The sequence below is a fragment of the Drosophila sulfurigaster genome, chromosome 2R (assembly GCF_023558435.1).
Source record: "Drosophila sulfurigaster albostrigata strain 15112-1811.04 chromosome 2R, ASM2355843v2, whole genome shotgun sequence".
NCBI classification, from domain to species: domain Eukaryota; kingdom Metazoa; phylum Arthropoda; class Insecta; order Diptera; family Drosophilidae; genus Drosophila; species Drosophila sulfurigaster.
The window spans coordinates 19,142,376-19,157,954 of record NC_084882.1 but is presented as its reverse complement, the minus strand read 5'-3'; the positions used below and the strand labels follow the sequence as shown (position 1 = coordinate 19,157,954).

The window sequence follows — 15,579 nt, the reverse complement described above, 5'->3', positions numbered from 1 at the left end:
ACGTGAATTACTTTCTTTTGGCATTTAACATAACATAGTAACGCTTTTAATGTGCCTAAAAGCTCTTCAATTATTGTTAACTCTTGTTAAGTTTTCATGTATAAATTAGATGATAAGCTGATTAAGCTAAGCATTGTGGTTAAATGTTGGAAATAATTTCAATACACATGATTTTTTTTTCCATTTTATATGCAATGCTTATTATTAATGTGCTTTAAAGCTCTCTTTAAATGACACTCACCTTAAAACGATCGGCACAGCAGGGCATGGCTGCAAAGATGTCATAGGCGTACATGGTGCCCAGCACCAGGCTGGATCCATCCCAAGGCTCGCTGCAGAATCTGTGTGTGAGAGTGTGCAAATGCAAAATTGTTAAAATATTGCCAAGGGATGACGACGTGGAAGCCATGAAAAGGATGCTTCTGAGGTGGAAGAGGAAGAGACTTACCGGCAACTGATGACACGACTGCTGGAGGTGCCGTCGAGGCAACTCATGCACACACAGGTCAAGTAGAGCATGCGTCCCTCGTATTTGACCTGCAATGGAGTAACAAAATGGTGGAGAGCGAGACTTGCATTAAATATATGTATGTATAAAGAGGAAATATGGGAGAGAGGAAGGCATTCAGGCAGCCAGTTGGTAAACCAGGCAGTCGCATAATTCATTGTCACAACAATGAAAAATGATTTGAAGCAACTTTCTACTCGCATTCGCATATCGTTTTGCCTGCTGCTGCTGCTGTTGCTTTCCTCTTTCCCTGCATTCGAACTGAACTCTCTGTCGTTCTTTTGGCATAAAAAGGGCTTTGCGACGCGACATAATAATTTCAAATAAAATGCAAAATGCATAGCAAACGCCCACGAGACAGTGGCAATGGCAATGGCCATGGCCATGCCAGAGAGGTAGAGAGAGAGAGAGACCCAAGTTCCAGACACACAGCAGCAGCATTTGCAGTTGGCAATGAATTATAAATCCAGGTTTAAATTAAAGCGCAAACAAGCGAAAGGGGCGAGAGAAGGCGCCAGACCACATCAGAGCCAGAGCCCAGGACAGAGAGTAACTCGAGTCGACTCGACCAGGCATGACAGGCATACATACAACAGGGAATGGAAATGCCAGCTGGCTGACTCTTGGCTGAAGCGTAGGTTGTTGCATTGCACGTGGGTCTTTGTGGCAGAGGCAGAGCGCATTGCTGCAACTGCTGTTGCACCTTTGGGGCTCTGTGGCAGTTTATTAGGCGCTGCCGTAATTATGCTGACTTAAATGGGTCATAAATTGCAAATGCTACAAAGGCGACTTAGAGGTGCGCCTTGACATGCCACCACAAAACTGTTGCCATAATTTGTGCAAACTGTGACTTATGCCTCTCTCTCTTTACGGCTCTCTTTCGCCCGTTGCACTCTTCTTTTTTTGGGGCCAACATCTTGGCTAATTGCAGGCTCGAAAGTTCTGAGTGGGCGGAGTGAAAGCAGCCGCTGTGCAGTTGTCTTGTTGCCTGTTGCACGTGGGTGTCAGTTGACGTTTATTAATGATGAACTACGAGTGAGTGAAGAGAGACTTACCTCAATGCAGCCGCTGGAATGCTGCTTGGGACTGAGAAAGAAGGAGCCATCGACCAGCGGATAGCGATCGAATACAAGCAACGGCTCCTCGCACAAAATGCATGCAACGCGACTCATCTGCGACTGGGCCAGCGAGGAGAGTATGAAGAGACGTGTTTCGTCGTTGCCATGATTGCCCTCGTCCTCAATCTGCAAAGGAATAGCAAAATAAAAGAAAATTAGATACATATGCTTGCAGTTTAAAGCTAAAATATAATCAAATTTCGTGTATATGTGTGTGTCTGTCTCGTTTCTAAGCTGAAACTATAACAATGGCCCAGAGCTGGGAGGGCTAAATATTCAATATGTTGCATGTGGCAAGGTAAGTGTGCAGTGTGTGTGGCAGGACGGCGTCTAAGCGCCAACAAATGAACCATAAAATCCAAACGTGCTCAGAGCCAGAACCAGAGCCAGAGCAGCCAGACGCTGTGTTTGTGTTGTGCTCGCTTGGCAAGCCAAATGGCCAACAGCGTTGGCCAAATTGAAAGCCACAACGAGCGAATAAGAGAGAGAGAAAATGAGTGAGAAACGTTGCTAGAATTCCCCAATCGATAATCAATATGGCGAGCCGCGGCTTCTAATAAAGCCGTCAAGAGCTGTGTGGTCCCAAAGTCAATAGCCAAAAAGCTGCCAAAAGGTGTTGAAGGATGCACAAAATATGGCAAGCAGACACTAATCAAAGCTTGCACAGGTAATTGCCGTTTGCCCTGCTGACCGCACAGTGAAAGAGAAAGAGAGAGTACTTCGATGGTAAGATGGATAAGAACAAATAACGACACAGACATGCTGCATTATTTAGTAATAATGATAACGAGAAATGCGAAAGGACACGTAGTTGTAATCAATTGCTGCAATGGGACTTCAACATGACAACACGCTCTCTGCTCTGTCTGCTTGAGACAGACAGAGTTTAATGCACTTTTTAATAAGTCGCTAAGCAGTTGAGATGTTAGAGCACCCTTAGGCCAAGCAGAAGAGTCTCTCAACTGAAGAGTTTTGCTACATTTTGCATAATGTGCCGAAAATCTTATTGTTCTAATGCTGTGCAAACATTTGCCCAGAACTTTTGGCCAAACAAAACAATCAGCAAATTAATATTTGCTGTGGGGTAACAGAAAACTCTCAACCCCCCGAAAATTCCACCTCTCGATGGCTACATAGGTTGGTTGTCTCATAAATCTTTTGGCAACAATAAAATCAACTGCGTCGAGTTGCCATTAAACTCGATTAATCAATGTTTGCTTTAGCAGAGGGGCGAAAGAGAAAAGTGCTTGGTAAGTAAGCGATATTCTTCTCATTCTCATTAAACAAAAGAAAGAGAAACGAAAACGTTTTAGTGGCAATCGAGTTGATTGTGTTGCCTAAGCGTGTCTCGGGTTACCAGCACTGGGGCATGCAACAACTGGTGGCAGCTGACAACTGACAACGGGGACAACAATAAAAACAAAATAATTATACATTTCTTTAGCCTTTTTTTTTGTTTTGCTACGTGACAATTTGCTAATTTGCCTGACCAACGGTCATTGAACGTGCCACCGCACGCGGCATCGCTTTGCTTGCAACATAACCTGCCACAAGCAAATGCCACAACATAATTTATGAATGTCGCGTGCTGTTTTGACGAAAAACAGCTTGTGGAATTTTTGACTTTGGTTTTCAATGCGCTGAGTTTGTGTCAAGTGCAAGAAACTTTGTTTTCAGCGCTGGCAAAAAGTCAAAAGTCGAAGTGCAATAAACTCTTGCATTAACTCGAAAAAGTTATTCGGCAACAACAACTGGCGCTAATGAAGCCATTCAGTTGTCATTTCCTTGGCCCAAGGCAGCATTGAGCGCATAAATCAGCATTGTCAGCATTTCCCTTTGACCATAAATATCAACACACTCTTAAGAGTCGTAGTGTGGTAAAGCCAGGGAGTTGTTGGCCACAAGAAGCAGAAAAAGTCAAAAACCACTCGTAATCCGGGCACAAATCAAAGGCGAGGCATGACCATATACCCTGTAGTTAGCAAGTGTCATTAAAGGGTAGCACAATTCTATTGAAATGTGCTTAGGGTATCAGCTAGTTGTGCTTAGCTATAAACATCCCTCTTACTATAAGCAAGACAATGGTCGATTGAGAAGCAATTCAATTCGATTCCAAGTGCTACGATTTTCATAAACACATTAAATTAAATTGCATTTCAATGGCAGGGAATCGGAGAGGGGGGGAGACTCCTCAAAGGAAAGGGAGGAGGAAGTGTCTCAAAAGTTGCGTGAATCCATTAAAACTGTTGCTGTTGTGACCATTTGATGGCCATAAATATTCTTGAACTCAAGTCGAGCATTTCCTCGCTGGCGCCGCCTCAATTCAGACTAAATGTGAATAGAGATTCGTTCTCTATGTGAATAGTACTCATGATGAATATTTATATTTGCTCATAGAAATTTATTTGAATTTTTCGGCAGTTGTTTAATGTGTGTTTAGCGTAATTAATAATGCGCTGCATCAAATTGAAACTCAAAAGCATTTACAAAATTAATTGGATTTTTGATATGTGCAACTGATTTGAAATTAAGTATCTTTTATTTATTTACGAAATTTCGAATCTAATAATTAGCTTCTGAATTCTATTTTTAATTTCAGATTTATTTGTATTTGATGACATTGATTAAAAAAACAGAATATTAATTTTATATTATTTGTAGTTGGTTTTAAATTTTAGTTTATTATGACAGATGAATTCGGGTTTTAAATCGATTTGCAATTTTCGTATTTAATTAGCTTTCGTTATTTATTTTCTTTGTCTTTTTCTACCCTTTTCCTTGACTTTCTTTGCGTATTATTAAAAAGCAATAAGTCGGGTTTTTTGTGCTTTTTAACTTATTTGCGTCAGCTCAAAAGAAACGACTCTGAACTTTGCATACACACACACACACACACTCATGCTTATCCATCAGATACATATATCCAAGTATCTGCGTGTGTGCGTGTTTTGTTTGTGTTTGTGCAGACAGTAAACAAACATGCGAGACTCCCTTTCAGCTTGCTTGCTTGATGTTAGGTGTACAACATTTCACTAGCTGTTATTAAATATTTAAGTTGTGCTGTGTGCCATAATTTATGCGACTGACTGTTGTTGTTGTAACGCCTCATTAATCCACAATTGAAATGGAAGTTGAAGCCTACGGCGATGTTTTTCACGTTATTTCTTTTTTAGCGACTTTTCACTGTGGGCGTCTTTTGCGATCGCTTTTCGCTTTGAAGCCATTTGATGTCAAACGATTTTATTAAGCCTGCCAAAAGTCGCCTCCTCCTTCAATGTGAAACCCGGAAAAACTAAAACTATCAGCCTCAATTGACGATTGTCATTTGTGGAAATTGAAAAATTTTATTGCCAACTGGCAGCAGAAAAAAACGAAAAACAACAACAAAAACTGAGTAGGAGGCGGAGCTGCAAAGGAGTTTTGAGTGGGTGACAATAAAGACAATAAAGAAGAAAGTTTGCAACAAAATGAATTACAAACTGCCACTCGAGGTGGGCTTGCTTTGCTGCTTGTTATGTTGTCGTAGTTTTTGGGGGCGTGGCCTGGCTGCTTAATTCGCCCAAGTGTGTGGTGGCAACAAGAGCCACATCAAATGACTTTTAATGCTGTGGCACAACCAGGCGGCATCTGAGCATAACGTGCAGCGAAGCAAGAGTTTGCCAACAACTTTTAGCCAGCTGTGCGCGGTGGCATCCAAGACGTGCCACTGTCTCCGTGTGGCAGTGGCAGTGGCTGTGGCAGATTAACTGGCAGCATTCAAAGCCAATGACAAGCGCAAGAACAAGCGGACGGCGGCATATGACACTGACAATGAAATGGAATTGCAAACATGCCAACACAGCACATCCAACTTCAGTCCAGCCAAGGCGACGCCTTAGCGTCCACTTCTGCTCTGGCTGCTGCTGCTGGTTGTGACTGCTCTGGAGAATCCCCTGAAGCCTGGGACAGCGCTAACTGCAGCACAACAATAAGCTTTAAAATCAACCTAAGCCCGCAAAACAACAACAGCCAGAGGAGGAGTTGAGGAGTTTGAACTAAAGCCAACAGTTAAAATGAAATACAAGAGCATAACTAAGAACTCAACTGTGTAGAATACTCAATCGATAAATACCCTGTAGAAAAATGGGTATAAAATTCCGCATTAAGAAGAAAGTCAGATGTTCTAAGCTAACTATAAAATGTAAAATAAAATACAGAAGCAATGAATGTGTGTATTGAAATTATGTGAATTGAAAATGAAAACTAAAATAGAGTACTAACCAAATTTATTAAACAGCACCACTTCAGAAAAACAGAAAATACTCATGTACGTATACAATATAAATTCTGGGTCAAATGAATTGCTATAAAGCTGAAATTCACTGAATAGAAAATAATGAAAGCGAAAATGGAGCAAAACTTGCAACAGAAAACATATCCGGAATTATAAAATAATAATTGTGATTGAAAATTCATCAAAAATAAATAAAATGCATACAACATAAATAGGATTTAAGCAAAGTATGAAATTTGCATTAAAACATACTTCAGAAAACATTTCCACGATATAAATGTATCAAAAATAAAATAAATTATGTATACTAAGAATAGGAAATGCAACTTAAATAGAAAAACCAAAAAAAAATAGAATTTTATATTAAGAAAAATGTCTAGTTTACACTTGAAATATTTGATGACTCGATTTCCCATAATATTTCTATTAGTAAGACTTTCCCACAGTAGCTCAAAAGTAATATACTCACATTGGCCAAAAGTTATGTACTGAGTATTAAAGCGGAATGAAGCATAGTCGGTAGCTTGTACAAATAACATGGAGCTGAGCACTTTGAGGGGGGAGTGAGACTCTTCAATATGGGCGTGGGGCGTGTGGGCGGAGCGCACTCTTATAAATGAAATGGAGTAATAATATTTTGCGACAACAAACGCAGCAGGAGCGCTGCTTTTGCCAGCAGTAAGTACAATAGAATGATACAAAGGAAGCGCGGAGAGGGGCAAGTGAAAAGGGCTGCATACACACAGAGGACGCAGCTGTGACGACGGTGTGGCACATAGGAGCTGGTGCTGGAGCTAAACAACAATGCAATAGCGCTGCAGACAAACAAACATTTCAATAAATTCAAAAAAAAACCAGCAGCCAGACAATGAAAAACACGCAAAAGGAGTGCCAAGAGCCAAGCAACCAACGAACCAACGAGCCAAAACAGATACCAGACCAATGCCAGACAGACAGACACCGCTCTCTAAAGACAAAAAGTAAGCAGAGAGAGCGAGAGGGGGAGGAGAGGAAGAAGGTTAAGCGCTACTCAAAAGTGGCTTAAAAGCGTGTCGTTTTGTCGTTTTGTTCTAGCATGTTGTGCCCCACCTGCATTTTGGCAATCTCGTGTCATTTGCACTTAATTCAAATGCGCGACACAATTGCCAAAGGAAAACTAAACTAAACACGACAACAGAAGAGAACGAAAAAAATATGCGAAAAATGAAAATCAGCCAACACACAAATTCGTGCATATTTTCCATTTTTTTACGTCTGCGATACGCGTTTGTTATAACTTCATTAGCGAATTCTGTGTTGCCACGTGCTACGAAGTCGTTCACTGAACTTGTGCCAAATTCTATGCACGAAATATTATTACATGCTTCAGTTAACAAACATCGCTTGAAAGATGTTCGGCCAGTTAAATGTAGAATTGAACATTGATCTCTCTTCCCTTTTTGAAGTGTCCTTTTCTTGGCCATGTCTGGCATTGGCATTGGCTTTGGTATCCACAAAAACCTTCACTTTCAGTCGAGTCAATTTTAATTCGCTTTTTTTGTAGTTGTTGTTGTTGCTAGCTACTCTCTTCATTCAATTTTCAATGGCATTTTTGCATTTGCCATTAGCTAAGCTGCTTGCCTTTGGCATTGGCTTTGCTTTCGCCTGACCCTTAAATATCAATTTGCAAATAAATTGTATTTGCCCTTTCAAGATGCAGAGGAGCTGGGACAGTCTGCTTATTTATCGTTGCGTTCAATGTTCTATAGCATAATGGCCTTTTATTGGCAATGGCTAAAAGCCGCTGCCGCCAACAGCCAAGTACAACAAATGCAATCTTTCTCTGGAAATATATTTTTCGCTTGCGCCCGTAAGTATGCTACGAAAATGTGCTTTAAGTTTATTGAACTGCACGATGCCCCAACGGGCAACCATTTTGTATTTTTTTAAAACCCCAACCTATATTCCCTTTGGCAATTATTATTCTACCAAAACAAAAAGCAGATGCAAAATACATGCTCGAAAAAAGAGAGCGTGTGTGCCACGCCCCCTGAGTTAAGCAACCAATTTAAATGCATTTGGCGGCACTAATAGTTTTATTATGGCCAATTTCGCCATGCAGCAGCTGAGACAGTGAAAAAGCGGTGCAAATTGCTTGGCGACTATAAAAGTTAATTGTTTAATTATTTTTCTATTTGTCGAGCGACATTTTGGCAACGATTTTTACCATTTTTATTTTCGTGCTCTTTTCGCATTCCGCACGAAAGCGTGTGGCATGCATTTTATGAAGTCACAGTACATTGCCTTGATTGGAACTTAAGCCCTGGCATAAACGAACTGTAAGCCATTTGGCTGATAGACAGACAGAAAGACGCAGTGCAAACTTCGCCTTGTGTGTAATTTCTTCCACTTAAGTTAAGACCCCAGTCGATTTAGCTATTGGACATACAGATGTGTACATATGCACTCGCATAGCATATTGAGACAACGAAGTATTATTGTTCTTGCTGCTTGGTCGCTTATCAGCTGCGAATGGGCGAACGGTGCGTATGCGTGATAAACTAGTCTATTTTTATATAGGGGCCTGGTGCTCTGCGCTCTGGCCGTCGCTTATCGCCGTTGCGGATCAATGAACTTTACACCACACACCAACTAATAAGCAGCTGATAAAACAGTCAGTAATAGGCGCTGCACTCTTTATTTGCTTTTATCACTCGCGCTTTGCCAGCCTGCCTGTTGCGATAAGGGCAGCCAAAGGCATTCGAGTGCAACTGCAAATGTTGCACTTCGTTTTGCTTTCTTTCAAGTCAAACTAATTGGTCTCGCGTTGCGCGTTGCCCGTCGGCCAGTCCCTTGGGTCCGCAACAGTTGAACCAAATTACATTTTTTTCCTGCTTCCACGCTCTCATACTTTGGCGTTATCAGCTCGACGACTCAGGACTCAGTTTGAGCATATCTTTATAATTGCAAAAAGCCAAGCGGAAAGCAAAGCAAAACTCAAAATGGCAAAACGGCAAATGGCTGTCTGCATTTTAATTACAGTGCCACAACAGAACACACAAAAAAAAGGAAAATGCTGTGAAAATTCTAACCTCGAAGCATAACAATAGTCCATTCCGAAATGGGCATTGAGAGTTGCACTTGAGCAAGCAAACTTGCAACTTCATGGCAAAACTTTGATTAAGAAAAGCCAACTTTGAGAAGGGATAGCAGAGAGAACGCAGAAGAAAAGTTCAAGCTACAAGTTCAACTTTTGCCTGGAAATTGTGAATGCGAATTGCATTTAAACAATTTTCGGCAGTATGCTAACTTTTTGCACACAAGCCACAATATCATTTTGAGCGAAGGGGCGAAAAATGTATAATTAAAAGCGTAGAACAATGGGTGCAAAAGATGCGGGCAAATCTAGACGCAGACAGAGACACAGATACAGACAACAGAAGAACGCACATAATGAAAATGTCAAAATAAACACGACATTAAAAAAGCTCTCCCCTGGCAAAGGCAAACACACAAAAAGCGAAGCCAGTGCACTCCAAGACATTTTAAAGGCCAATAAAAGTCAAAGCAGCGCTGCTCTCAGCTAACTAGCTATAAGCACATACACAAACACAAATACATACACATACACATACCAAGAAAGCGAGCTCTTCACATGTGAGAAGCACTCATCGAGGCCACTAATCGCACAATGCTCTGCTGCAGCTTAAAGGTGTCAGACGCGCGCGGTGGCGTATACGCAATGTGGTTAAGTAGCTTTGCCGTGTGCCAGTCCTTATTAGCATTTCTAATTAAGGATTTCATATGAGTCGCTGCTATAATGACAGTTGCCAGACAACCACAGCCCCTCTCACATATTTATTCAGCTTTTTTTTCTTTTCTGTTTGTGTTGTGCTGTTTCTTATTAACCGCATGTTTAGCGACTATTCAAAAGCGTGTCCAGACAGCCACGCCCACCGCCGCGTGAAGGTCCATTTAAAGTGAAAACATTTACATTAATAATTAGCGACACTCTTGCAACTTTCAGTAACTGCCACACAAATTGCAATTAATCAAGTCCCCGTTGGGTTGAGGCAAGTAGAAAGTTCGCAGAGTGAGCTGACAGTTTAACTGACTAAACAAGGTGCGATAAGTGTCCAGCCAGCGCAATCAGCGCGCCAGGACAATGACCAAGGATAACAGCTGCTGCTGTTGCTGTTGGTGGCTGCTAAAAATGAAAATGATTTAAAGCACATGGAAACGCTCGAGGCCAGCGCCCCAGGACCTCCGTTGAGTTCAGCTTGGTTCTTTTGTTGACAACTTTTTCGCTCCGTTGTTTTATCTGGTCAAGTAAAGTTTGCCTGTTGTTTTCTTTTATGCAGTTTAAAGTTCAACAAACAGCACTTTAAGTGAAACCCAAAAAAAAAAACAAACAGTAGTAATAAAATTGAAATTCATCATTTCACTTAGGTAAAGTTTGAGTGGAGAGAAAGAGAGAGAGGAAGAGTAAGTGAAAGGTAATCAAACTAATGAATATTACATGTTATATGTAGACAAGGCGGCGTCTGAAAGGTCAGCATGACCAGACCAGACCTGGAATGCTACACATATGCACAAAGGACTACAGTGAAGACTCTGATTAATACATTTTTAATTACTTGAAATTATGAATATGCATTCAATAATATAGAAAATTCAAATCAAATAAAAATACATAAAATACGAAATATATGATTTAACTCTGGGTTTATGCATTTGAAAACTGTCATTAAAAAATGAAAATAGCTGTAAGTAGTTGGAGTATAGCTTAGTGAAGCTGCACTGTACACACAGGTATTTTGTTGCCCTGGCGAATTGTAATGCAGCTTGTTCTGGGTAAATGGCCAAATTTGATTGTTGTTCTTGTTGTCGCTGGTTGTTGTTGTGGGTTAGGTAAGCACTTTCACATACACAAACATACCGAAAGAGGCAGCCACAGGAGTAATTAAATTGCAGTTCGTGGGCACCACACACAAAGACACAGACAACTTGTGGCTGCTCAGCCACAAACTGTTGAAGGACGAATTTTGAACCTTCTCAAGTGTGGCTGTGGAAAGCGAAGCGAAAGCAAAGCGCAAAACCTGCATGTTGCTTATTGCTCTGCCTGAGTTATCATTGTAGATAATTTCATTATACACACACGCACGCACACACACACACATATACGTAGAATGCAGTCGTAAGAAACAAATAAAATGCGAAAACTTCAAAGCAAGCAGCAGACAACGAGCAACAAGCAAAGGGCGTAACATGACTGCGATTTTGCTGAACTTTTGCCAACAACACACAAGAAAATGTTCAGATGGCTAAAGTTGAATGCCGGAGAGAGAGAAAGAGTGTAAAGGGGAAGGGAGGGCGAGACACTCGTCGATAATTAATTTTGCCATCAAGGATCTGCGCTCGCATTACATTTCAACCTAAGCGCCTTATTGGTAATGTAGAAGACATCAACAAAAGGAAAAAAGCAGCAGAAAAAAGCAAAGAAAGAAACTCGACAACAAGACGAAGTCTCAATACTCTAAAGCAGTAAATAATTAAATAAAATCAATTTCAATAAAGAGAAAGTTATTTAGATTCCATAATAAAAATTTGATAAATCTGCAAACGAAGTTTAGAAACGTATACTTAATATTTGTATCATTCAACTTGTAGAACTTAATTTGCATAGCAGTTAGATTTATGCAGACAATTCGTCATAAATACTTGATGAGCAGCGTCATCTCGTTACAAATTTAATGACTACATTAACATATCCGCTGCTAGAGTATAAAAAGGTAAAAATGAGAAAAAGAAACAAATCAAAAACCAATAAAAAGCAATACAATAAAAGTAACGCATGACCGAAAAAAAAAAAAACGAAATGCAACGAGGGAGTTGAAGATGTTTTGTCAGGTTCATTGCACCATTCGCGAGGCGCTTTATTTGATTTTCTCCCTTTTGTATTATTTCTTTTTTTTTTTTTGTTCGTTTTTGGTTATTTATTTAAAAGATGCTTAGACAAAGCCGCAGAGATGGAGAAGAGTCAGAGGCTGATAGCAAGGGCAGCGCATAAATTTTGCAAGCGCTGCACAAATAAAACAGAGAAAGCGATGCGACGCAGCAAAATGTTAAGTGCAGAGAAAAAAAAAAAGCGAAGGGATATGGCAAAGAAATTGCAAACTTAAATCAATAAATAAAGCATAAAGCAAGAGCGACAGAGAGAAGAGGAGTCAAAGGAGTCGCGTCAACGTCATTAAATCAATGCTGCCGCCGCCTGTCGTTGCCGTTTGCCGTCGCTAGATAACGAGCAGGACAACGACTGGCAAGGCAGGCAAGGATATTCAAGGATGCTACGACGAAAGTTTGCCAAGTTTACCAAGTGACATTAACACAAACGACGCTCGCTCGAGGAGCACATTAAAATATTTTAGGACGAGACAAGTGCCGACATCGACATCGTCCTGGCACCGTCGAGATGCTGATGCTGTCAGCGACAATGCGTTAGACAATGCCAAAAACACAATTGGGGCGTGTCCAGGACAGCCCGACATCGTGTGAAGTGAGTGAAGATGCTGCTGCTGCTGCACTCAAGTGGCAAAAGGTAGCATCGCTCTTGCCTCAATTGTTTTTGTGCATGCCTTGGCAAATTTTGATTGAATTGCGAAGGCGACTGTCATGTTGATGGATTGGTTTAATCAAACAGGCAGACACACAAAATATTGCCCAAAAAACGAAACAGACAACAGACAAACAAGACACATTAAAGTCAAGTCTCTCATCATCGATTTTGTTGGCCTTGAGACAGCGACAGACAACACATAAAATTTGTGGCAGGAAGTGTGAAAAGGCCGTGAAAATGCACGTGACTAAGCGACACAGACACAGCAGGAAATATGCGTATACCAAGTGTATATACAGTATATAAATATACTGTCATTTGAATGGGTTTTTGTGTACGCCTGGCTAACCAGGCTTAAAGCAAAGCTGTGTAGACGACAATGGGCACGATAAGGCGTCAAATGACAATGACAATGACAATGGCAACTATAACAACAAAAGTCAATAAGCCAAATGCTCGAAAGAGCCGTCGGCTACAAGCTGAAATCCTTTAATGTGCTGTTAACGATAAGCTCGCTCCCGCAGCCAGCCGCGAGGGATATGCAAAGAACGTGGCCAAAAACTAGCTGACGAGCAGCGAATATTAAAACAAATAAGCCAGCATAATGGACTGGCCCCCAGGACAACAGCAAAACAGCTAAAGAAGACATGCCAGACACGAAGTGAGGAGAAATTGTTTTCCTTTTCCATTTCTTTCGACTCAGCTGAGTTGTGGCACAATTGACCCATGTCAAATAAGTTAAGCAGCTAGGAAAACGTCAATAGACACACACACACACACATACAATTGACAAGACACAGGTCAAGCTTTAATTTCATTTGCTGGTCAATGGCTTTTTTTGCTCGTCGTTGCCTTTTGCAAGTTAGTTGCATTGATTTCCAAACGAGAGAAAAGTGAAAAAAAAAAATAACGCAGGCAAATCAAATAAATGACAGTCATGAAATGCAAATGTTTGTGTGTTTGCTCGCATAAAACAGTCAAGAGGATGCGACTAATTGGTGTTAACTTGAAGCTGTCGTTTCTGCCCAAAATTAATGGTCACACAAATTTGCACTGCCTTTTTAGCCTTTGCCTGTCAGGTAAGTTGTCCAAGGGTTCTCTCTACAGTTTTTTTTCGGCTGCGAGTTCAACGAACTTTACCTTTGCCTCGTAAAAATCAATAGGCGGGTGACGGGCGACGGCAGTTCGAGTTTGGGGTTCTCAGTTTTAAAATACATTTTTGTAATGGCCAAAAAGCGAAATGCGCATCAAAGGCACTTCAAATATCAGCATAATCGTTGCCAGAAATGAGCTTCGTCCGTCAGTTGGCGCAACGAAGTAACGAAGTCGAAGCCCCTTTTGCGCCCAGCCAACGTCATCATCATCAACAGCATCTAAAGCAGCATCTAAACCAGCCCGCATGGGTATGATGTGCGTGAGATATACCCATTAAGATTTTATTTTCAAAGATGTTACGCATGATATATTTATCCATTTCATAGAATTTTAGTTAATAATTTTGTACCCTCCTGATTAATTCTTGGATCTGGATACCTAAGCTTTCAATTTACAACATAAATAATGCATATCAATTTAGTGGTAAAGTTTCCTAGATTACATGACATTTATGTCAATTGTATTGAAACAACAATGGATTAGTTTTCAGTAAGCATTTGCAGTTATAGATATTATTTTGCTCACTGAATAAAGCAAGCTCAAATGAAGCTATAAATGTTCTTTCATGTTACTACTTAATGTCGACTTTTATCAAAGTCAATGCTTGTTTATAAAGAACTCAAATTTAAATGGTGATAAAATTGTATTTTGTGACTAATCAATGCATTTAAAATATTGCGAATAATATTTTTGATTACTAAAATTATGATTTATGATGTTAACGAAGCTTTTGTTTTTACAAAACTGTAACATAAAATAAAAATACATTGAAGATATTAGCTTTAGGCAACTGTTAATTGATTTTGTTAGATTCCTCAACTCAACTAATCATACCCCATTTTTGGGTATGCCACTGTGCTGGGTATGGCGACATTCGCTTATGAATGAATCAAAGGCAGCAAACATGAACACGAACATACTCACACACACTCAGCTCACTCAATCACTGGGCACTCACTCCTCACACTCTCAATCACAAGACGATTGAAGTGGAAGTTTTGCAGCAGACTGCGCGGGTTTTTCTGTTGTTGCCTCGCTGCTGTCTTGCCAAGTTGTGCGAATGTTATTTTTAGGCACTTTTTTATGAGCCAAGTGAAACAGGCAGCAGCCAGAGCCAAAGAAAAATAATGAAAACGAAATTTGCAAACTGCAGTTTGTGGCACGCCACATCGCCATCAATGGAGTCGCGTGGTGGGCGATGCCCCAAAGGGAAAGAGAGAGGGGGAAGCAAAGTCTGTGGAAGCGTGACAAATTTGTTGGCAACTTTTCGAGAGTCAAGGAAATGGGCGACGATTGGCAGCAATCGATAAAAACACGATCATGACCAGCAGCAACAGTTGCAGTTGCAGTTGCAGCATTTAATTGAGTTGTAGCCGCATTGTTAATGCCACGTTTGTTTGGGGCGTGCAACAGAATGCGGCACAGTGGCACGCGCGATAAGCAGCTGCAATAAGCGCTCTCGCTCGCTTATCTGATAGCTGCACAATTATTAATTGGCGCAACATGTGGGCTCCAAAACGAACACAAAAAAAATAACTGAAAATATTACGCATACGAAACGTTAACAGCCTTAAAAGTGAACCGCAAAGTTATTGGCCATAATATGTGTTGTGGGTGTTATGCAGCATTTTACTTGCCACAATTGGCTGGTGTTGACCCCCCGGGGGCCAGTTGCACAACCCGTGACGAAGATAGCTGCACCACCAAACTCTGGTGGCAGGGGGCAACAATTTGATCGACTGCCTTTAATAGAAATTGTCTAGCCAATTGGCAGCTATAAAAGTAAGCTGTTAGCTGTGTGAGTGTGAGCAAATTTGCCTCTGCATTGTTAAGTCAAATAAACCGTTTACACAGCCAACGTGCAAATGTTGCCAACTGGCAGCTTTAGCTTGGCTAACAAGTCAATGAACGCTAACACACTTTGGGCAAT

The 15,579-nt window shown here is 40.8% G+C and overlaps 2 protein-coding genes across 2 annotated transcripts in view; one reads left to right on the top strand and one right to left on the bottom strand.

Annotated features, from left to right (window-relative positions):
* The window catches only part of LOC133837668 (endothelin-converting enzyme 1-like), a 113,552-nt gene extending 98,091 nt beyond the window's left edge, over positions 1–15,461 (top strand). Inside the window, exon 3 of the mRNA XM_062268508.1 lies at positions 15,444–15,461. The gene's annotated coding sequence lies outside the window, so the exon portion shown is untranslated. The remainder of the gene's footprint in view (positions 1–15,443) is intronic.
* LOC133837666 (headcase protein) overlaps positions 1–15,579 on the bottom strand; it is a 106,988-nt gene that overhangs the window by 14,272 nt on the left and 77,137 nt on the right. Inside the window, 3 exon segments of the mRNA XM_062268506.1 lie at positions 242–341; positions 449–537; positions 1,564–1,752. Coding sequence (XP_062124490.1) covers positions 242–341; positions 449–537; positions 1,564–1,752 — 378 coding nt within the window.